This window comes from Bombus flavifrons, chromosome 1 (assembly GCF_040668555.2).
Source record: "Bombus flavifrons isolate JBK064 chromosome 1, iyBomFlav1_principal, whole genome shotgun sequence".
Classification (NCBI taxonomy): Eukaryota; Metazoa; Arthropoda; class Insecta; order Hymenoptera; family Apidae; genus Bombus; species Bombus flavifrons.
Genome location: NC_138442.1, coordinates 12,886,109 through 12,910,532, shown reverse-complemented (window position 1 = coordinate 12,910,532; position 24,424 = coordinate 12,886,109). Strand labels below are relative to the sequence as shown.

Genomic DNA, 24,424 nt, shown 5'->3' with positions numbered 1-24,424 from the left:
AATCGTAGTTTTCTATCGTTAATTTTAAATTTCCCATCAAATTTCCCTCTAAAAGTTGTCTTTTTTTGAAACGAGATGGGGGGATTGAAATTTGAAACATACAAATTTAAAGAGCCTGATAGGCTTGAAACCGAGAAAGAACATATCGATTAATCGTAGAGAGTAGACAGGAAATACTATCGATCATAATTTAACCAGTGTTCGCTAGATGGCGTAGATGTTTTTCAGGCGTGTCGAAATGCTGGTCGCGCTTGCGTCCGTATGTCTTCATCGTGTTTCGTCGTTGTGGTATAGTCACGGTTGGGAGATAGCGAGCGTGCAACAGTAGAATAGAACTTATTGAGTAACGCGTTGTAGAAAGTGAGCGAAAGTGATAGAGTGCCATGATAAAATAGTACCGAGTGGACAGTCGAATCTTGTAATTGAAAGTTGGATAAAAAGGTTCGTTCACGACAAAGGTGTTGGAAGAAGTGGATCGTGATTGGTGAATCTTAGACGGCCATAATTGTGCGCCATTCGGTCTCCAGTGCAGATCCGCGCAGCGAAAGGGCAGATGCCCTTACGCGGTTCGTGCTCCCATTGGTGGGTACGCACTGATCTATCCGGATCGACATACTTGGCAAGATCCGGTAGTGTTATTCGCAGTGTATATTCAAATTGGGTAAATTCGCAAACTATAAGGACGAGCGGTCAGCCACCACCTCCTCTCGAAAACGACAAGTCTTTTGGCCGTACGAGTCACCAGCTCGGTAGTGGTGAATGGTGAGTGTGATTTCTGTGGTCTAGCAGCAACATTCGCAATCGCAGCGCCGTCAACAACACGACGACAACGACAACGACGACAGTAGCGCCATCATCAGCGCGACCGCCATCGCAGCAAGAAGAAACAGTATTCCTTCGAGGAGAGAAAGAAGAAATGCCTGTAGGTTCGCGATCGGTGACGCGAGCAAAGATGGAGGCCCCGTCCAGTTTGTAACACGGCAGCCAAGTCTCGTTTAAAGCGCACCAACGGAGCCACGGAGAGCGCTCCTCGAGTCGGCTGCCTAAAGTCGCGTTTTGCCCCGTGCTACTTTTCTTCGTGAGCCCCGCGAGGCTAGAGGATGGAGCTACGCGTTGGAAATAAGTACCGGCTCGGACGGAAAATCGGGAGCGGCTCCTTCGGCGACATTTATCTAGGTAACTCTTTTACTTTCGACATTTACCTTTTACTTACATCTCCCCCACCTCCCCACTATTCACCCGTCTACCCACACGACAGTTACATATTTGCCCTACGACACGCATCAACGCGCCAACTCCCCCGTGCACCTATACACGTTTCTTTCACCTTTTTCTCCCTTTTTTTCTTATTACTGCGTGACCGGGCCTTTGGCCTTTTTCTCGTTCTTAGGTACCAATATTTCCACCGGCGAGGAAGTCGCCATCAAGCTAGAATGTATAAAAACGCGGCATCCGCAGTTACACATAGAATCCAAGTTCTACAGAATGATGCAAGGTGGTGGTAAGTAAATTTTTGTTCGTTATTAAATGCTCCGACTTGGTTTCATGTGTCATCGAACGTTCTGAAACTTACACCGTCACCCGAGAACTGTCAGAATTTTGTGTTTGTTGGACAGCTGGTTGGTCTGGCCACTGAACCTACTCTCTTTCTTTCTCTCTTTCTCTCTCTCTTTTCCTCTCCCCTCTCTTTTCCTCTTGTGTTACTCCTTTCTTTCTCTCTTTCATTCTCTGTTCTTTGTGACAATAAGAAACTTTACCGTTCCAACGTTTACATATTTATGTTTGAATTTCATAAACTAAATTACTCCGATATACGATATTTGTATACACGAGCTGTTTATGTTATTTTATTTTATGATGAAATGTAAATAAATAAAATGTCGTTAATGCGTTTATTAATCCTTTGCTAACAGCTATCGGTAAATAACAATATTCTAAAACTGACAATATTTTAAAATTTTTGCACAAAAGTGTAAACGTTTCAATGCTTGCTTTTGGTGTGACGTTTATGTGAGGTTTTTTGTTTTGTGGAGACTTGGATGTTTTCGTTGGACGAATCTTATCTATTGTTAACAGTAATTCTTATAAATACTTAATATTGATCCTTCCATGACGTACTTCTGCCTAATCGCCATTTTCAACAAATAGACAAATTCTTAGTTTTTCGGCTTAGAAAGAAAGGTGTACAATTAATTCTTATCGATTATATAAAATATTTTAAGGAAGCCAAATTATAAGAAGCCATTGTTTCGTTTTGTGTTCGTGGTGATTTTTACGGCGAACGCAAAATTATTAGTGAACTATTCCTAGAGTGGCGGAAAGAATTTTAAATTAGATATAGTCACAATAACGATGGTAAAAATAAACATTGTTTTGCGGATTCTGATAGAAAATATGTTTCACAAAGGTAGAAAATATTATTCGCGATTATTGCGATATGTGTTTGGTTAAAACAAGCATGCATTATAGGTGTCTTAAAAAATACCACACAATGCGCATGAATAAGCCCTCGAGTGCATGAAAATATTTCGTATTCTAAATAAAGAGAGCTGTTAATGTAAAATAATATTTATAATTTTTGTAACGTAATCTTTATATATCATGCTTTCATCGCGTAGTTTAAAACCTATTGTCCAAATTGATTTTCATACGTCAATGTCAATATCTGTTTGTTTTTTCAACAGTTAATAACATTCGATGTTTCTATTAATAAAATATATATATATATATATATATATATATATATATATATATATATATATCTTGTTTTGTAAGTTGATCATATAAATACTTCAATTCTGTCTTTTTTTTTTAATTTGTTCAGTATTTTTCGATACTCTTTAAACATTAATTCCTTAAAAAAAATTAAATATTAACGTGCAGTCATGTTTGATTTAAGAATAAAATTTGTATTCATAACCAAACGAATTTTCTACTTTTGTAAACTTTAATACAACTTAAATTATACTTATATCATTGTCAAAACATATTTGTTATAACATTTCAGTTGGTATACCAACTATAAAATGGTGTGGCTCAGAAGGTGACTACAATGTAATGGTAATGGAGCTACTTGGTCCATCACTGGAGGATCTCTTTAATTTTTGTTCAAGAAGTTTTTCTTTGAAAACGGTCTTGCTTCTCGCCGATCAATTGGTAAATAGTAGCTTTTTTGTTGAAACTAAAATATTTCATAATTTTTCTTAAGAAACGTGTATCCCTTTTATTGCTTTGGTCTGTACAGAATTTCTATGTTAAGTTTAACTATACTTACATGATCTTTTTCAAGTAATTTCTGCGCTATTTGTTTCTCATAGAAAGTTATGTTGTGTTTTAAACTATTTCTATTCAGATATGCAATTATTCCTATAATTTTGTATTACACATTTTGAATATGTGAATTTGTTTCATGACTTGATGAAAAATAAATAATTATATATGTAGTTTTATCTTTCTTTGTTCAAACAAGGACTTTTATATCTGTTTCTGTAATATCATTGTAATTACAAGACATATGTTAGTAACGTTCAAAGTTCACGTTGTGATTATATGCAAGTATTTGTCATTCTGTTTTCTGTTACTGAAATAAATTACAATATAAATTACGTTCTTATCAGTCAACAATTGTGTCGGGTGATAACAAAGCTTTTTCTGATCTCAACTAAAACGTTATTTAATGAGGCACTAAGGCTAGCATATAAAGTTTTCCCTGGAAGTAAAATGCTTTTAAGAAAGAATTGTATTGGAAATCTGTCTAAGGATAGAGCAGATTTAGAGAAAAGCAAGTGTACCCCTATAGTTTTTTCTTCGTGTTGAACCATTATTGCTCATTAATTGGGGATTTTTAGTAAAACACTTCCATGGCCTGGTTAATCGCATGTTTGTTCTGTATTATATATTAATTATATTCACGTGCAATAATTATTATCAGAGATAACGACTATGGCCATAAAGCGTAACTGAATGCAATATTACTTCCTTCCTTTCTTTTCTTTATTGCGTATTGATTCTTTACTTAATTTTTACGATATCTTTCCCGAATGTACATGTTTCTTTTTACATGTAATCGAAACGTTGACAACAATGCGTTAAACCACACAATGTTTCTCTGTATTCTAATTCCAACAGATATGTAGAACGGATTACATTCATAGTCGCAATTTTATCCACCGGGACATCAAACCAGATAATTTTTTGATGGGCTTGGGAAAGAAGGGAAATCTCGTGTATATTATAGATTTCGGATTGGCTAAAAAATACCGCGATGGCCGTACTCACAAACACATACCCTATCGAGAAAACAAGAATTTAACAGGAACAGCCAGGTTTGTTTATTTAATACATAGCTTAATTTGTTTTAACGTTGTAGCGTTCCTTAATTAATACGAAGAAATTCATTTACGTATTAATAGATATGCGAGTATTAATACACATCTGGGAATTGAACAATCACGACGAGACGACCTTGAATCCTTAGGGTATGTTCTTATGTACTTCAATAGGGGTAGCTTACCCTGGCAAGGTTTGAAAGCGGCGACTAAAAGACAAAAGTATGAACGTATTTCTGAAAAGAAAATGTCTACGCCTGTCGAAGAATTATGCAAGGGTTATCCTGGTAAATTTTCTTTTCCCATAAACTATTATATTCTGCATCATATTTATGAAAACATGATCAGAACGGATGTTATCGCTTTTTGTTATTGTAGTAGAGTTTGCGTCATACCTAAGGTATTGTCGAGGACTACGATTTGAAGAAAGGCCTGACTACTCGTATCTTCGACAACTCTTCCGGACGCTGTTCCACGGTCAGGGCTTCACATACGATTACGTCTTCGATTGGAATATGCTGAAATTTGGTAACGTGAGGCAACAAACGTTATCTTCGACGCAACAAACACCTATGCAGTCACAACACACGAACGTGGCGCTGCCTTCTGGGACCAATAACGATCAGGAACATCGATCTAGGTTGGTGTTTCGGACATGACAGAACGGGCTGTATATTCGCGAACCGCAAACCATTTGCATATGAAATTAGACGTGAAAATGCTAGCTATCGCATCTGTCTACCACGCCGTCTTTCCATGCGTATAAATAGCATGGTCATTTCATTACCCAGTGCGTTCTATTTTTAGCGGGTGGGTCAATGAATCGGGAAACAGTCGTGTTTAACAACACGAATAATCAAATAGATCCGACACTTTTTTTTCTCTCTAATATATCGTGTTTTTTCTGTATTTTCTCCGTACTTTCTTTTATATTACATTCTGAAGCAATTTTTTGATGTTAAGAATTGCTAGTTATTTAAATAAAGCACCCCAGAATGAATTGGTAGGATGTGTAAATCGTTTATTATTGAGATGATATTTTTCTTTACAGGCCCTATACACGGCAGTGTTTGGCAAACATATCAGTGGGAACGGTGGGCCCGACTGTGGGTGGAACAACCACGAATTTGAGAAGCATGCGGCAAAAACGCGAGGCGATAGACGCTCTTCGTGATCAGGATAATCAGGAGAGCGATCTTCAAGGTAAACCACAGTTCTACCCAAAATTATGTCCTAAGCCGGTTATAACTCAGCAAAAAATGCGGCTCGTAGTCGAACATCCGCAGCTCACTGGCAACGAAACACCACGCGCGAATCCGTGTCAGTTCAGTACGTTTAAATCGTCGCCGGTTAGAACAGCGCCGGAAGCATCCCTGGACATTGCGGGTCTTAGTTTAGGGATCCGCGAACCAACCCCGAATCGTATCGATTTAAATTGTAGCACGTCCCGTGACTATACGGCGAACAGATTACCCGATAGTAGTCCGAGCGTATCATTTCGTCAACCAGACAAACAGACTTATTTTTTTCAATCATATAAAGCCGAGAAAGACATAAATTTCGAAGTGATGATGTTCGATCGTCTTACGCTCGACGAGAAAAAGATTGACCACGGGGGTGATGTAGCAGCATCCGGAGGCTCGTTGAACTGTTTCGGTGGCGTAGATAAAGACAAAGGCGGCGCTGATCACGATGACAGGAAGCAAAAGGGTTCCACACTTGGTGGCCGACATTATGTCTCGGCTCACGATGCTCGTCGAGATTCCGGAAACGTAGAATTTCTGGAGAAGGAAGGCGAGATATTCAAGATAAGCAGCAGCGAGTTGTTGCAAGAAGCATCCGCCAAGAAGAAACGAAATTTTTCTTTCAGTAACAAAGAAAAAACGCACAGAAGCTTAGAGTCGTTGGAAAGGAGCATAGATTTGTCGGCGAAAGATTCGAAAAGTTTGGATCTGTTGTTCGAGGAACGTTCGAAAGCATTTTTTCACGGGAAACAAAGAAGTCTCGATTCTTCCCAGAAGTCAAAAAAGTCCATGGATTCGTCCGCCAACAAAGCACGAAAGCGGCCGAATTTCTTTCAACGTGTTCGAAGAAGCTGGCATTTTTTACTCATGCAGCGCAGAATCAAACAACGAAATAAATACGAACGACCACTGAGCGGTCGAGAAAAGTGCGAGTATTTTTTGTGCCAACAATATAAGAACGAGATTCTCGAGAATACTTCAAATCTGCTGCTCGACCGCCTACAAACTGAATTGAATCTCGATATTTCGCCTAAGCAAGACGATACGAACAAAGTCGAGCTGATTTCGAACGATCAGAAAGATGAGAAAGAGGTTACAGCTTTATTAGAGGATGGAGGTACGATTCGTGTAATAAATGGGCAAAACGAATTGCCCGATGAAAATACCAATAACAAGCCACCGGAAGACAAAGACACAGAGAAACCCCCATTGGTCACCGAAAACGATATTTCACAAAAATTGCAAGAAGTTACTGGGTCTGAGAAGAAAGAGCATATCGTGGATTGGGTAGTCACTATAGCGAATTTAGATGCTTTGAGTCATGCTACCCGTTCGAACGAAACTGTGGGCTATGATATACTGCACGGTACACTTGGTATATTAAAGGGAATTCTTTTTGATATATTTCTCTGTGTATGCATCTAAGTTTATGTTCTGAACGCACTCTATATTTATGAAAAATCTACATCACGCACGAAGCAATCTTTGTTATTGATATTAATATTCATACTGGTATTTTTCGTATGTTGTTATGCCAAGAATTTTCTATACACTTTCCTGACCGTGCCAGGGCCGGTAAGATTGAATCTCTACGTTTCTAGTTTCACTTAGAACAAGTGAGAATTATGATACGAAATATCACAATGGGTAAATATTACTGAATCTACTATTGCACCAATACCACTTCTATTGTTTAGGATTAGGATCAACTCCATCTTTTCTCATGACCTGAAAACATCGACATTGCGATTCGTATATCTATACTCGTCAGGTTGTGTCGTAGAACCTGTTTCAAGGTATTCTATTACTAAATTATATGAGCTTTCAATATTGTACTCGACAAATATTTTTTTACAAATTAGGATACCTTTCAGGGACGCAAAAAGTGTACTTGTTAGATTTGTTATTCTCTACTACTTACTGGTGAATTTTTCGATCTCTACAACTCTTTTTAAGATAATATATTTTTATTATACCACTGCCATTTTTGAATCTCCTTAAGAAACTCGATATTTTTTGATATCTCTATTTTCTTCGTCCGCCAGCCACGAAACATCCCACCGTTACCAACGAATCCTTTTGCTGATTCGCTATAAAAAATTCTATTCTCAGAATTATGAAACGTCGAGTGGCAAGAATAATACGCGGACCCGTCCTACATATTCTGACTGATAAATGCCTTTATAAAAAAAGAGAAAACCCGCCTTTAAACTAACGACTGACTAAATGTAAGCGACGAACGATCCTCATCGGATGTACAGAGAGCTAAAACAAATAATCCATCGAATGGCATAACAACGTACCGCATACATACATGGTCGATCGAGCGATGTGTAATCATAGTTCGCGAAAAGAGGAGGATAACTCTGTTAGCTAACGAGACACGCATTCAGCATGTTTATATATTTTCATATAATCGTGTTACGCAATATTACCAAATACTACTCGCGTGTCACGGTGTACGTATCTTTATATAGCGAGCAAACTTGCGGCTAAAACGTTCCAACGGTATCTACTCGGATGACGTGACATTTACTATCGCCTCCTATTGATACGTTCACGTATTGAATACGCGTGATGTTTTATGCTATCGTGTGCGAAATGTTTGCATTTATGCGGACTTAGACGCTTCGTCTTTCGAAGTGGAATTTGCGAGAAACGAAAAGCACGCTTATCTAACGTTGCATTTCGACTCGTAGCGCGGCTCGAGGGCGTCGGAAGTTCGCACGATAAATGGAGCTTGCGCCGCATCCAAACGCTTTTGTCCAAAAAAGAAATTCGAGCAGATACTCGTAAACAAGTAATTTCTACGTAACTTTTATATCGTCGAAAGTTAGTTTTGTAAGGCGTCGTATCTTTTTTTCTTTTTCTTAAATCATTACTCATTACGCATTAATGTCGCTAGTTAGAGAAGCTCGAAACGCACAATAATCGTTTATCATCGAGCCGACTATTATCAGAGCCTCAGAGTTCGTGTTAATACTTAAATTAGCGGATTGAATTATCGTAATATCGATTACTAGCGCGAGAAGCTTGAGAAATTTTATTCGAGCCAATAAGAAAGAGAAGAAGAGAGGAACATATGGAATTACTTATATCTAAATTACGTATTCGAAGCGAAAAGTGAAGGTATTTAATGTGAACTGTGAGGCTGAAAATTTTGCTCGCACCGAACTCGCATCGTAATTAACAAGATAGCTTTACCAGATATTGTCACGTTCGTTTATATTGGCAGTTTTCCGATTGTTTCGTCGTGATACTTACGCCGAACATTGTAATCGTCCACAGCACCTTCTGTTCTTGACACATTCAATGGTTGCCCTCCTTTTAAGAAGGAAAAGAGGGAAACGAGAGATTCTTTCTCTGATTCTTTAGTGGTTTCATAAGTTGAACAATTACAAACTCTCATCTTTTCGTAGCTGCGGACGTGTTACGTGTCGTTTTTGGGAATCTGGCGTGACGGAAGAAGCAAGGATCGTTTGACACGAGAGGATTAATTGCCAAAAAATTTGTTAAAATTCCATTCTTGTCGAATCATTTATTATGGGGTTGTTGCAAAAAGGAAATTGCTCTCTTTATTATCAGTGTGTTTCATTCGATATTTCGTTATATTCTTAACATTTCATCTCGTTAGAAACCCGATTATTAGTTTTTTTGCAGTAACCCCTTTTTTATGCATTTGATGAATTCTACAAAAAATTGCATTATCTTTTTTTTCCTTTTTTTTTTTCTTTTGGAGAGCATAGTTAGTATTCACCATCGCATCTAAACCTTTCATATATCCTCTGTTCACAGTGAATCGTTACTCGTTTGCTCGCAGTGACCAATCTCGAACCGACGAAAAGAAGCCCCTCGAGATCCCAGAAAGGTTACCAAAGCTTAGATAGAGACGCTAAAGCATAGTTTTCTACTTCTTCTAGCCGCGCGAATCGCAGTCTCGAGGGCTTCTTTCGTTCGACAGGTCCTCTGAAACTCCGATGATTCGGTGACTTCTTCCTAACCGCTGGATCCTGAGCATCGTCGTTAAGTTTTTTCCTTGATTATGCATATATTTTTCTTTTTCACCTTATTTTTCTTCTATCATCTATCTTCCTTCTGTGTATTTCTTTCTCATCCAAGGAGCCTCCGGCAATTGCGCATCTGTTTGTAATCATTCTGTTTTTTAATTGATAGTGACGATGGTGATGATGATGATGATGATGGAGAGAAAGTAGTAAATAAATGTTTTTCCATTCAAGGACTGGTCTCTTTATTTATTTCACCACACGACATTGTCGATAATCCTTGTCAAAATTTTCTTCTCACTTGGCTTGAATGGAAAAACCAACTTGCTGTGTTCCTCGAGAGAAATATCATTTCCACTCGATCACGATCGCGGATAATGTCCATTCTTTTTTTTTTCATTTTTTTTTTTATTTTTTCAATCCTAATCGCATCATCTGTCTTCACGTTATTACGTATTTTTTCAATATACAACTTTTTCCATTTCAATTGCCAAGCGTGAAATATCGTTCGTCGTCCCTGTATCATGTGGTCAATCCTTTCTACGATCGATCTTGTAAGAAAAATCCAGAAATTCATCGCGCTTTTTCTACGAGAATATAAACTTTCACCAACAATAGAGTAGGCGGTTTTCTACGAAAATTTCGATCTTCACGGTGATCGTTATTCCTACAATTATGTTTCGCCGAAGAAACACGACAAAGGCTATACAATACCATGTCTGAATACCCCGGGAATCGATTTTTCTTTAGTCTGCGTCAACTAGCCAAGAAAGGAGCATGTTATTATTGTTTCCAATCTGAATTCGATACCTGGTGAAGTGATCGATAGAGTTCAAGGAAGCGTCGCGATATAAATATATCCAAGCTTTTTATCCCGAACTTGCAGATTCAACTTCCTATAAATAATTTACCGTGTTTTTACTGCATAGGCTTATAGAGTAGTTTGTATAGATCTTAGTGTTCCCTTGAACTGTGCTCGGTAGTCGTCAGGATCCTCGAACGAGCGACATATCGTCTCAAAACTTGTCTCGTATGTGACGCAACATTCGCTTATGGTAGGTATAACATGCGTATTATAGTCATTTAAGACACGTTTAGTTTTGCAACGCCAGTGTTGTTTCTATTTCGTTGCTTCTTACTTTGGTTTCACGTTGCACGACCATAATGTATACGAAGATTTAAAGCCGATTAAATCGTCAAAATCAAAGTTCGATATTCTTTTTCCTTGGAATTCTGCTATAGAATTACATGGCTCAGCCAGAATGATTTTTCTTAGGATTTACGGTACTAAAAATCGACTAAAAATTCGTCTTTGTGAGAATGCAACGGTATATACTTTTATCCGTGGGAGCTCCTTTTGTATTTAAAACTGGCGAACAGAAGAAAATAAAAATAGAAAAAAATGAAGCCATTCGAAAATGAAATGTCCAGGGACTGCATGTACCAGGAATCAGTTTACTTGACTCTTTAAATATGTCGTATTACGCCGAAATGTGAAATATTCTATCGATGAATTGTGCTATTCGACGCGATAAGATAACGAATTAATTAACGCGTTACATGTACGTTAAATGTATTTATTTATTTCAGCCTGATGGCCTAGACATTGGACTTGGATACGATTTACGTAAATTTAATCGTTATATACATGTAGAGTAGAACGAGAAAAGGATGTTTATACGTATGCGATAAGTTTGTTTAGCAAAGGACGCATCATAAAAATGAAAAAAATACCGATATTGATGCATTGTTTGCTTTTTGCTGATGTATTACAGCGTCGGGCGCAGGTGGCCAGGAACGAAGAGTCAGCATGAGGTTGCACCGTAGGGACGCGGCTGCAGGAGAGATGCAACCGAAGACCAAGTGAGTTGCTATATCACGTCAAAACGTCGCCGCGGATAAAGCACCTAAGTATAACTCGCTCTACTAGTATTTAGGGAGTGGTCTTTAACTGTCGTAGTCTATCTCGTAACCGGTCGTGTCGTAATTGTACCGATCGTGTGCGAACTCGATCTTGATGTTCTGGTGTTTCGTCCGCGGAGCTTCTCTATACGATTAACATCCCGTTTTCGAGTCAATACCACAGCGAACGTTTAACCATTTGCACTTAATTCGATATATCCCACCGTTTCAAACTCGTCGAATTTTAATATCGTTCGTTTGCAATTTTATCAAACACCCTTTATTCTCTTTGCAAACGAACGATAGAGTAGCTTAATCCTTTCGAGACAGATTTTTCTCTCCATTTCTGAAATCCATTTCTAATCGAGAAGCTCGGAGACAAAATGTGGCTACCAGGGACAGAGTCTTGAATTGGTAAAATAATTGCTGGCAAAATTAAAAACGACAACTTCTCGATTGATCTCGATGATGTTGGAGAAATTACGACAATCCAGTAATCTTTCTAAAAGTTATCTTACAATGTACGATCCTATTGCTCTCGAAAGGTTTAATGCGAAACATCGGTCAAGTGTGAACGATTAAACGTTCAGATTTGTCCGTCGCAATGATCGCACCGTGCAAAAACGATCGCGTATAATAATAATAATAATTGTATGCGTTCTATATTATTTGGTTTCGGTACACTTGTAAAGATTAATCGAGCTTGTTACACTTGGTGCTGCCATTAGAGATTGCATGGAACGTTGCACAAAGTACGGGCAAACATCGCATCGCAAGTGAAGTTTCACAAGATCTCTTAATAGAAGCTGCAAGTTTCTTCTATCACGTCACGGTTCGTCACTTTGATTCACCATTCGTAAATCGTTGTTTAAACGGGTGCGACGATTTCCAGAAGTTGTACGTAATTCTCATCGCGTCTAGAGTGTCTCCACTTGTCTCTCGTATCATCTAGCTCGTGCGCACGTCGTCGCGTTACCTTCTTTCGTTTACGTTTTCGTTCATATCGTCCGATTCTGGATGTACGATGAAAATACAACAAAATTACGGATAGAATAAAAATCGGTTTCTTGCCATGGAAGAGTTTTGCAAAGAACGATTAAAAAAAAAAAAGAAAAAACAGAACGGATTGCGCCGAGTATATTTCGTAATCGATATAAACTCGGGGAAAAGTTGCGCAACTCGTTTTTTTTCATCGGACTGTGATTATTCGCAATAAAGAGATTATTTTGCTTGCGAACTAGATCTCGACGATGGATGTCAGTGTTAGTTGCATTGAGCTCTAATTTGGCAGGTCACTTTTTTGGTAGATTGGTGTCTTGATACCGTGGCATGGTTCTTCCTCGATCGATGGAGATCTGGAGAGATGTTGAGAGAGGAGAGGGAGTGCACTTTTCGTTATTTGGAAAGAATCATTTTGTAAATTTGCAGCTACGATGTTACTTCTTCGATTAAAAATTACAAGATTTCCTTTTTTATCGTTTCTTTCTTTCTTTTTTTTTTTTTTTGCCCTCGAAGGAAAAAGATTCTTTCCAAATGCAACGTTGAAATCTACTTGCCTGCTACATCGGGTGCACTGGGATGGTTTTTCTTTGCGTGACATTTCAAAGTACGCCCGTGTACATTACTTTGCATACTGAAAAGGCGGAAACGAACGCGGTGTACAGCCACGCGACAACTTCTGTCCTCCACGCTCGCGAATCGCTGTACATTTTATAATTTCGCCTTCACTTTCTTCTACCATGTACCGATAGCGTGAATTTCGGATGCAACGTGAACGATGTCACCGATAGTCGAGTAATTTCTTCTATGAATTCTTGTATTGTAATAGAAATTCTTGTATGATACAATTTTGTTCTCTAATACGTTAAGAAATTCACGAATCGTGTGCATCGTTCACGCCGATCGGGATGCCTAATGTCGACCAGGAAAAGGTGATGAAAAACACGAATCGCGTATTGCGAAAGTGTCTACTTTTGCGCTCAGTTTCCAAGTTATTCAGCGGCATGTGTCGCGAATAGAAGCGTAACGGAAAAGTGAGGGAAGCCGAATCGCTGCGCCGACTGAACGATTATGAAATTCTGCTTGGCAACTGCTTACTCCACTTTATCGTTCGACGCGGAATGCTCTTCTGAGCGTAACGCTATCTATTATAAACATAGTTTAAACTCTAGAAGCGTATCGAGGAAGATATAGTCTGCGTTAGAAATAAGTAAAAGAATATTTTTCCATTTTTCTACATTGCTCTCTATCGACCTTTAGCCATTTGAAAGAATCGCAAATAGTCTAAATAATAGAGTAAATTAAGCGATGTGATAAGGCAAGTTGTATTCGATCTTGTACGGAGAGATGGGGACATGTAACCAAAACTGATTTCACTTCGTATTCGCGGCTTTCGCAAGTTAGAGGAGAAAATTTCATTTCTTAGGTCTGTGACCGATAACTTTGAGAACAGAACATGTTCCGAACAATAGCATTCTGAGAATATCATAGTGACAGAAAAATTGCAACTCGACTGGTGATTGTTATTCTTTCGCGACGATGATAAGATATTCGAATCTCCGTGTGTAATCTTGTCGAAACAATTCAACCAACAAACGCGTCGAACTTTCTTCGTTAATGCTTTTCGTACTCTGCTCAATAGATAGCTGCATAATAACGATAGATAGAAGATTATGTAATTGTCTTTCGTGTATCATTAAAAGAAAATAGTTATGTATATACCGTCTGAAGATTGCAAGTATAAAGTTCGTTGATCGGACTTGTTTAAACGTTCAATCTTAAAACTGTTTTATGAGAGTCGGTGTTTACAGTTGACTAAATGGTTCCAGTTACGTATTCTATTGCTGATTCTTTGTTTGGTTTTATTACGTACGCTTGAATAATATCATGAGCAATGATAAACCTAATTAATATTATCGTCTGAAACGTTGTACACTTTGGGAAGCGATTAATGTTTCATTAGAATTGTACGAGACTTTATCTGAAGAAGGTAAATACACAAAGTTCAAGGTAAATCGTGGAAAGTTGATAGAGATTAATAGAGACTAATAGAGGTTGATAGAGATTAGAACTGTTTCCGTAAACAGTTTAATAACAGCATATTTCTAACGCCGTAAACATATCTTCGCGAGAGCTGAAAAACACGTTCGATGATCACAAAATTCCTCGCATTGGGCAGACCGACGCACTGGCTGGGCGTTCGAGGATTGCGCATGCACGCACGCACGTTTATTTCTTTTTTCTTATTCGTTTCTTTCATTTTCTCTTTTCTTTCATTCTCTCTCTCTCTCTCTCTCTCTCTTTCTTCTCTCTCTCTCTCTAAATATTTTGTCGCGAGACAAAGACGATACTTGATAATTTAATGTGGTAGAAAGAAACAAATCTTAAAAGAAAGAAAAAGAAAAGAAAACAGACAAATCAAATACGAAATTTGGCATCGCGATTTACTAGGATTCCGCTTTATGTTCTTTCGTTGAATTTTTTTCAGGTAACCGAAAGCTAAGACACTAATTCTAAATCGCAAAAGTAGGCAAAGAGAGGGCGAAAGTAATCTCCTGTGCCACGGTAGCGGACACCGGCGAAAAAACTGAAATAGTGGATTAAGAACATTTAAAAATGAAACCGAAAAGAGAAAGAAAAAAAAAAAGATAACAAAACAGCGTGTTCGCCTTGCGATCCTTCTCTCTGACCTCTCGTAGCCCTGTCGCGAGTCAAAACGAAAGTCTCGCTTCTCGAGTCTCTTGCTTTCAAGCCTTTGATCCTGCCACGTCGCTGCATTTCACACATACACACATGTAATGCGTGTTTCTTTCATGTCTTTTCTCGAAAAGAAAGCTCTCTAGCAAAAAAAAAAAAAAAAAAGAAAGAAAAAAGATAGAAAAAAGAGAGAAAAGAAGTCACGTAGAAACGTTTAGGTCGATCTGGTACACTCGATCCCACGATCGTTTGTTTTTAAACGATCGACTTGTACGCTCCTTTCGTCGTCCAGATTGTGCACGAGTATCTCTCGAAGACAGGATACATATTTCCTTTCGATCGTCGAAAGAGACTCGCGGCTTCCTCTTAAATCGATAACCAACAAAACGAATCTAACGACGATCTCTCGTACGAAATACGGAAAAGAAAGAAAGAAAAAAAGAAAGAAAAAAGAAACTCGCGAAAGTGAGTTGTAATCGCGCGACAATTAAACGGAGCGGATGTATGTATGTATAAAGAAAGCACGCTGACGCTGAGACAGGAAAGCACGATAAAAGAATGATAGAAAAGCAACACGAAACGATGCTCGTGGAGTAATCAAAATTTCCTTAAGCGGTGCAAAGAACGAACGCGACAAAGCGATGGAAAAAGAGATGAAAATGGGCTGACAAACTAGAGAGAAGGAGAAGCAGAGAAAGAGAGGGCAAAGTTTTTCGGTCGTTTTTTAACGCTTCGAGAACGGTAACGCGCTAATGTCCGTGTTTTGTGTGTCTTTTATTTTGGAAGCGCCAATGCAATGGCCCCACCCATCCTGTTGGGCAGGCTGGCAAGCGTTCAACACAAGTGAATCAACAACAACGGCAATAGCTGACTTCTCTTCATCTTCATCTTCGTCTTCGTCCTCGTCCTCGTCGTTATCGTCTTCTTTCTCAGTGATCTAGTCGACAGTATCATCGTCATCGTCAACAACAGCGTCATCGGTAATCACGAGTTTCGACCTTCCGATACGACAGACACGACGGATAGAGTTTCTCGAAAGTCGAAGGAAGACATCGGTCGAAGATGTCGTCTACTCTTTGTATATTCAAAAATGGTATTCGTAGACGATCTACAAAACGTGTGCGAATCTTCGTCGTATCGATGAACCAGTACGGTTCATCGATGATCGTTGACGATTTACGCGAACGTGTTCACTGGCGAAAAAGAGTTTCTCGAGGACGAGTCGCAGGAGTTTCGCGATCGACGATCTACGGTACATCGTGTGTCTCCTAGGATCGCAACAATGGAAGAAATCGAACGTTCTCTCGTGCAAACGAAGGAAGATGCAAGTGTCCAGACGTGAAACGCAACTTTGCCAAAGCGGGCCATCCAACGAGAAATGGAATCGTGTTTCGACTCGTAATTGAAACGAATCAGCGAGCTAGACTGCTCCTAAATGTACGTGGACATGTGTTTATACAGCGACGATTACACTGTGTTTAGCGAACGAACTCGAAACTACTCGTTATACCGAAATGATCCTTCCACGAAGGATTGCTGGTTTTTAGAAATAGAGGGTCGACATAGCTCTGCGTTGCATCGATTAAGGACGCTTCGTGGAAGCGCGGTCCGTGATTCTTAGGATAGGTCGCGAGTGTACAGTACGCGACTTCGATGATGATACTTGTAATCTTCGTCTTAGCTGCAATTGTCCAGCGAATATGAAATTCTTCGTAATCGACGATCCTTAGAATGTGATTTTTCAAAATCCAATAGGAAAACATGCGCGTATCCGTGTTAAAAAGCTGTCAAAAAGGGAGAATCTCCGCACTATCTTTTTTGCCTAACAACATTCCCTCGATATTGGGCTCGAGTTTTCAGCTTTCAGATTCGCAGTGATCGTTTCGACGTTCGATCAAGAAGGATTACGAGTAGAATGCGGATGTTTATGTACATTTACGTTCTTACGTACGCAGCCAAGAGGATGGAACGTAGATAGAGATCTGTTTCGCTCTTTATATATCACAAGCTCGTTATACAGATATTTTATGCTGAATGTTTTCTATATTTTTACACATTAAGTACACTCTGTACATTTGTTTGCATAATTACAATTGTCAGTAAATCACATTAATATCCGCAATCTAACGGCGAGAACCGGCGGTCGAGCATTATTGTATAAACGTGTAGATTATTCCCCTATCCCATTAACATTAAAACACGATTTGTACATAGACAAAATCGGCATCGACGACTGGACGACGGTTCTCGGGCGGCGAAAGTCACGCACTCGCGCAATCAACCGGACAGACCCGCGAAAGTCAAGTCACACCGGTCGCACAATCCAATTTCCTTTGAGCCGAACTTGAGGAAACCAACTCGAAGTCAAGACCCGTTGCGCTAGGCGCGATCTGTACCGGTGACACAGAACCTGTATATAGCGTGACTGTTTGCCGAAATACAGAGAAAAAAGCGGATGACTAAAGCGTGGCTGTAAGGTAAATCCAATAAGTCGGTTGTTTCAGTTAAGGGGGTGATCGAGGAACGATTAAGACGCGCCAATAGATATCGATCGAGCGTACTGTACAATTCGTGTCGATTCGTGTACGAACTTCGATCCTTTTTTTTGTATTTTTTTTTTCTTTTTCCTACGCGTAATTGTCGAATCCATCGGTTCGGATAGAAAAGACGACCGTAGAAACGAGCGATCGAAGATACACGATTAAGCTTTTCGTTGACGAGTACCTCTCCTCTCCCTGTCAAGTCTCTCGCTCTTTTCCTTTTTGTACAATTCTGCCGATTTTCTGATTGCGAGAGACGAATGTGTTTTACGAGTTTGATATCGTTTGTACACCAACGATTAACTAAGAAAAAGAGAAAGATTCGCGTGATAATAGAGAGCTGCCAAGAATGGCGAAAGATGGATCGAAGATTCTGTTGATAACGAAACGATATCAAACTTAGTTGTGAAAGTCGTGTGTCCTGTATGCGTGTTTTTTTTTTGTGTTCGCGATGGTGTGCAATGGTTGCATTTCGACCTACGTATATGCGTGTGCTCGAATTGGAGAGACTCGGACAGAGGAGGGGGAAAAGGATCAATCTCGAACTTCCGTTGAGAGAAACGATCGTTGGCATATGAGTATATTTCTCGTGGATACGATGGTTCTTGAATCGTTCTTCTCGCAACGTGACAACGTCTGTGCTCCATTTGTAATTGCAAATGATCTTGAAAGATTGATTTTTTTTATGAAAATTAAAACGGTCAGAGGCTGGAAACACGCAGTGAGAAGCAAACAGCTAGGTTCGATAACCATAAATGGTACCTTGAGAAATTCACCGGAAATCGAGTTTCTCTTTAGCGCGAATAATTGCCTTGATTGATGAAATTTCGTTGAACGTGCGACTTTAGCGAATTAGAGTAAGAGGGAGAGAGGATAAGGGACAAGCGCGAGAAAGTGTCCGAGAGAAAAACGCGAGAATGCAGAATCCTTAATAACCGATTGTTCTCGCGCGAGAAATACATTTTTTGTTTGGGATATAAAAAATCGAAAGTCGTCGAGACCGTTTTATTTACTGTGAGGTGTATGACGGCTGATTAATCGATTTGATTCAAATTTTGTACACGCATACATGTATTAATATGTACATGTGGAATGCGTATTAAGTAAGGATAGGTACTATCATCTGTATGTATGTATTGGATAGCTTTTATTTATGACGCTAATTTCGAATTTGAAATGTAGAAACTTCCTTAAAACTACAGCGTTGATTATCCGCTTGAAATTCGATCATCGAATCATCAGAATATAGATTCGTTTCTTTTTTATTACGTTAGATTTCATTATATCATATACATATCATTACGTTCGTTCGTTATAACTTCGATTTTGTAATATAATTGTACATTCGTCAGATGCGAACACGACAAAGATTAATTTAAATTTAACAAGCCGAAGAGAAATAATTGATCGCATCGCGAGGGCCTCAAATCTAAAGAATGGTAGTCTAGGGTGAATCTATTCTACCAATTCTCAATGAAAACTTGACTATTTGTATAGCGTATAAGTAGATATATTAAACTCTAGATGAAAATTATAGAAGCATACGTTAATTGTTAACGAAATTTGAATCAAATCAAAGATCTAGCGGCCGTTTGTTCGTTTTTGTTGGTAAGCCGGTTTAGTCAACGGAAGTAAAGATCGAAGCGAAACTCCTTCCGTGAAATCGCCCGTGTCTCCCCTTTTATCCTTCCACTTTTCAACCTCACTTCACCATTTTTACCCTTCCATCAGCCTCTGTCACTTCCTGTTGCCGCCCTCCTCCTCCCTTGACCGACCTTGTCTTGTATAAAGTATCGTGGGCGCATTACATACAAAAAAGATGAAAAACAAAAAAACGTGATATAAAAAGAAGGTTATATATAAATATATATTATACCGACACGTGTTTTTCTATGTATTTTTTTCATAGGGTACTACTACTGCTATTATTATTACTATTACTAATTAACTATTAACTAATTAAACTACTACCAACTAGTACTACCATTACTACCGCTGCTGCTATCGCTAATTACACTTAACACTTACACACACACTTACTTACACACACACACACACACACACACACACAAAATTTACTATGTTGTAACTTGTATAAAAAGGACGACTTATTCTGCAACGATCCTCTCGAGACAGGAACGAAATGAAATTGCAAAGGCATCTTCATTCGACGATTCAAAATGGAAACGACGAATCCATCGCACGGATCTCTGCGTATCGCGATCTTTTCTTTACCGTTTCCTTTCGTTCCTTTCGATCTCGCGCATCCTCCGCGCCCGTGTTCCGCCTGGTTGAATTGTAGTGTAAGAAGAAGAACGAGAATATTTTTGTTTGTTTGTTAAACATTTCGGCCAAGTTTGTTCAGCTACGATCCGTTTATCTGTTAGCGGTGTAAAAGGGGGGACATAGTTTTATGCAACGCTAAATAATACTACGATTGCGTTTTACATTTTGTTACGTTTTATGATTACGACTCGCGTGACGGGTATAATCTTGTTACTATTTTAGTTCTATTTCAGAATTTATCTTTATTTGGTTTGTAAAATTCTTGACTGTTACACAATTATCTAGATGTTTAATCGTAGTTATCGTTTTACACGCGCGCAGAGGATCAACCATTATTATTTTGCGTGATGGAAGCGATAGAAGGCGTTGAAGTTTGAACAGGCTTTAATCGAATTACATTTCCATCGATATTATTACGAACCTGATTAATAATCACTAACGGGAAATATCGTATGGCGACACTGTTCTGAAGCATTGTTAATTTTATGAAGTGGTATTTGTTGTGTCGTCATCGTGTATTTGTTGTATCGTTATCTTTACGATTGTTGTTCGATATTGACGTTTCGATGTCTTCAATCGTCGCCTTCCTTAATCTTTTTTCTTTTTTTTTTCTTCTTTTTAATTAACACGCGTAATCTTTCTGTTTCTCAGAAAATGTTTTTAATTCGATAGTATCCATGTTGCGCTAGTTGGTATTAGGTGCTCGATGACCTTGAATTCGGAATATGATTAAAAATAGATTGTAAATTGTCGAATCATCAAGCGTTAAAATTCACGAACGAGAAAATATTGAGGTAAAGCGTCGAAATTAGAGGTAATTTTGTGATCGTTAGGCTTAGATAATTTCCGATGATGGCCATCGAATCGAGGATCGTTTCGGAATTTTAATGCAGAAGGAACAAACACTGCCAGCGCGAGCGGAAATTCTTGAGTTCTATCTCATGACTAAACGATACGCACGGAATTAATCTTGTCACGATTCGTCGTTTCCTCCTTGACCATTGCGTGGTCGCGATATTAACGCGAAGTCTTTGCAAAGAAATAAACAGAAAAGAAGAAACAGAAACGAGAGGAGAAGCGCCAGCGCCCGGTATTTCCTTCCCCCCTCCCCCCTCTCTTTATTGTACAATGAATTACCTTTACGCCGCACGAAATGCAGTTTAAACGTTGGGAAGAAACGTTGTTTTTTCAGTTCTCTGTGTATCCGAATTGAACAAAAAGTTTCAGCACGATTTTTAATTTCAATTTACTTGCAATGAAAAGAATCTGAAGATAGTCGTTGGTGCAAATTGAACCGATTAAAAGCGATGTGCTGACTAATAAATTCGTTGATGCTTTGAATCGAAGTGAAATGAGAAAGAAAAAGCGCAGAATAGAAAGGAAATAATAAAGAGAACAGATCGTGCGTGCTTGATTTCGCTCGGCCTAGCGGAGTTTCTTCTTTTTCTTCTTCTTTGTCTTCTTCTCCTTCTTTTCCTTCCTTTTCTACTTCTTCTCATTCTTCTTCTTCTTCTCGAGCGTAAGGAGTCTATTGGATTCACACGAGACTCCTTAAAATGGAGAAGAACCGCGGAAAGAAAAAGAAAGGAAAGGAAAGAAAGGAAAAGAAAAGCAAGAGCAAACTAAAGAACATGTGTAGACTGGTCTGCGGCACGAGTAGGGAAGCGTCTACGAAGACCTTCATCGACGAGGCGTCACGACGATCACGGCATTGAGGTATAATTCGCGATCAATCGTATTTTAAATATACTAATCGAAATTGTATGGATTTGCGAATGGTTTGTATATGTACATATATACAATTATCATGATCTATTCAAGGGAAAATAACTATAAAACGTGAACGATGTATGTATGCGTGTATAGTATATGTTTGCGAATGATCGGTGAAGTTCTCTTCGTGTATGGATTGCGAGAAACTTATTCGAACTGTACTACATAATGCGTGCAACAAGTATGCGTGGACGATATAAGAAAGAAAGAGTGGGAGAAAACAATTAGGTGAAATGTCCGAAGAAACAAAGCAACACCGACAAAGAGTATTATAAAACTGCCTTTGTGTACTATATGTGCAAGGAGAAACAAAGTGAAGCGTTTCTAGCCGTCAAGAGTTGAGCTGCTTTAGCCTTGCTTTCCTTCTTCTTCTTATTCTGTTTTACCATCTTATTATTGTGTTTACTTGCGTGTTGCAACTCTTGTTTCTGCAAAAGAAAAAGAGGCGTAAGAGCAGGATTACGGAACGGTAGAATAGAAAGAACGTGTGCTTGAGAAAAGTCGAGAGAAAGAAATAGTTTTACGGATAATTCGTTTGTGTGTATATGCGTGATTTTTGCGTGTGCCGAGAGGAACCGCGGAGGGAAACACGATATTCGTGGCTTTCGTTGCATTCTAGTACGAGTCTTTTCGTTTTTCTTCATCGCATACAACAACAACAACAACAACAAAAACTCTTGCCATCTTTGAGACTCGGCCTTTGCTTGCATTCACGTTTTCTTTCTTTGTAGGTTGATGAAAAGCACGAGCGGCTAACTGATCGACTAAACGTCTAGGCTAACCACACGGATTTAGTCGTCGAGTTTAATCCGTTGGCGAGAGTTTGAGGGGAAAAACGCTTAGCCGGAACGGCGAGCGTAAACGAGAGTCAAAGTGTCTCATTCAATTACGTTTCTAAGGATCTTCTCCATTTTCTCCTTGGAATCGAGTTCTCACTGTAGAAAAAAAGCCGAATATAACACCGACGCTTTCGCCACACATTTCTTTCTTAGTTTCTCGTCGTGTGTTTGTATATTGTGCGTGTACAATCTTCGAGGATGGCAAGAGCGTACAAGTTGGAAGAAAGGAAAAAGAAAGGAAAATGGAAATCGGAGAAGATTTAGACCTGTGCTTTGAGTATCGATTGATCGATCGAATCTGCCGTTTGAATATAATGCAGAAGAAAAGCAGGAATAATTTATCGGTGCGATATTATTATTGTATAAGTGCGACGAGAAAGGAAAAAAAAACGTATAAATTTGCGGATATTTAATCTATTGCTCGCGGCTAGGACCTTGACCCACTAGAGCGTTTTAGTCTTCGTTCTTTTTCCTGAAAATTGCGATTATTGTACTCGGGAAAGCGTCGATTTTCTTGGTACTATCGGTTACTTCCTGCTTCCGTTGGAACGAACAGAGACTAGACGTTTTGATGGGTCGATCGGGAATTAAGGAAATTATGCTTGCATTACTCGACATTCTTGATGTGAGTCCGTTAACTCCTAAACTGAAGTGCAATTGTAAAAAAAAAGGAAAAAAACAAGAAAAAAATGATGACCGTCGTTGTCCGTTTGTTTGTTCGTCAATCCGTGTACTACGTGTTGACGACAATGTGACGAATGCGTGAGATGTTCGAGCTTTTTCCGTTGCTTCGTACAGTTTTGTCTCCTTTTTTTTTCATTTTTCATCTTTTGCTTCTTCTTTCTTTTTTTCTTTTGATATTCGGACGCATGTTGACTTGAAGTTAATCCTTTATGTATGATGGTAATACGGTCGCGCAAACGGCGAGTCAACAATAAGGACACGTGATTTTTCAAACGATAAGAATAATAATCAAAATAGGCAGCTATTTAGTATAACCGCCGAACATTGTGGAGATTCCCGAGTAACACGAACGCAGGTTTATCGTGGAAATGGAATATTTCTACGTGTTAACCGATTTTAATACTTGTACTTTGTCAAATAGTAGAATAGTGGTTCTTAACCTACAACGTGTAATCTTGTATTTTTTGAAGTTTACGGAAGTGGTCTGTAATTAATTTTTTATATAATACCGAGAAGAGGTATAACAGAAGAGGTACCGAGAAGAGGTTAGGGAAAGCGCAAGAAAGAGAAATTAAGCGATCGTCCGTTTTATTTGTCATTTTCACTTTTTCCTTCTTTCTTACTCTACTTTTTATTTACACCACTTTTTTTCGTTTCATCGAATGGTTTCGAAACAACTAAGAATTACTGGCATAAAGGGTTAATTTAAGCGGAAATGCTTCGCTCGTAACGTTGATTACGAAAGGGGCGTGGTCAAGTCAAAATGCAACGTGTTTAATCAGTTTCGAACGTCTCCTTCCGTGCAGGCTGTCTGATTTCGCGTTTTTCTCCACCACTTTATGTTCACTGTAGGGATTCAAATAATTACCGATTAGAGAAAGCCGAAAAAAACGAAAAGTTTGTTTTAGACCGGAGATGGTAGCGGCGAGGGAACTCCGATGAAACGATACTGTATCTCGTTTCAAATATTTTCGGCAAATAAACGAGTTTTCTTTCATGATGGGCGCTCGTCGTTTCACGGCGTTCCCTGCCGTCTGCTCGCCGAATTCTAGTTAAATAATAAAAAAGGAAGAAACGAAGCGTTTTTTAAATTAAACGAGATAAAGGAATAACTATGTTCGATTTTCT

General features: G+C 38.8%; 2 protein-coding genes across 11 annotated transcripts; both read left to right on the top strand.

Moving 5' to 3' along the window:
• The first annotated feature begins 231 nt into the window (after nt 1-231).
• LOC138183623 (casein kinase I) lies at nt 232-24,408 on the top strand. Of its 10 annotated transcripts, none has more exons than XM_069120918.1 (9): nt 232-1,176; nt 1,391-1,501; nt 3,008-3,156; nt 4,129-4,325; nt 4,413-4,615; nt 4,707-4,968; nt 5,380-5,531; nt 11,352-11,439; nt 17,389-24,408. In XM_069120918.1, the coding sequence occupies exons 1-9, from the start codon at nt 1,101-1,103 to the stop codon at nt 17,555-17,557; spliced, it is 1,407 nt and encodes a 468-aa protein (XP_068977019.1). In that variant the 5' UTR covers nt 232-1,100; the 3' UTR covers nt 17,558-24,408. The 10 variants fall into 10 exon arrangements, with proteins under 10 accessions (XP_068977019.1, XP_068977004.1, XP_068976987.1 ...); XM_069120886.1 differs by having other exon boundaries at nt 234-1,176; nt 11,352-11,487; nt 22,505-24,408; XM_069120843.1 differs by lacking the exon at nt 17,389-24,408 and adding an exon at nt 15,961-16,422 and having other exon boundaries at nt 234-1,176.
• LOC138183594 (uncharacterized) lies at nt 5,538-9,347 on the top strand. Its single transcript, XM_069120763.1, has one exon. The coding sequence runs from the start codon at nt 5,588-5,590 to the stop codon at nt 6,995-6,997; it is 1,410 nt and encodes a 469-aa protein (XP_068976864.1). The 5' UTR covers nt 5,538-5,587; the 3' UTR covers nt 6,998-9,347.
• Nucleotides 24,409-24,424: the final 16 nt, after the last annotated feature.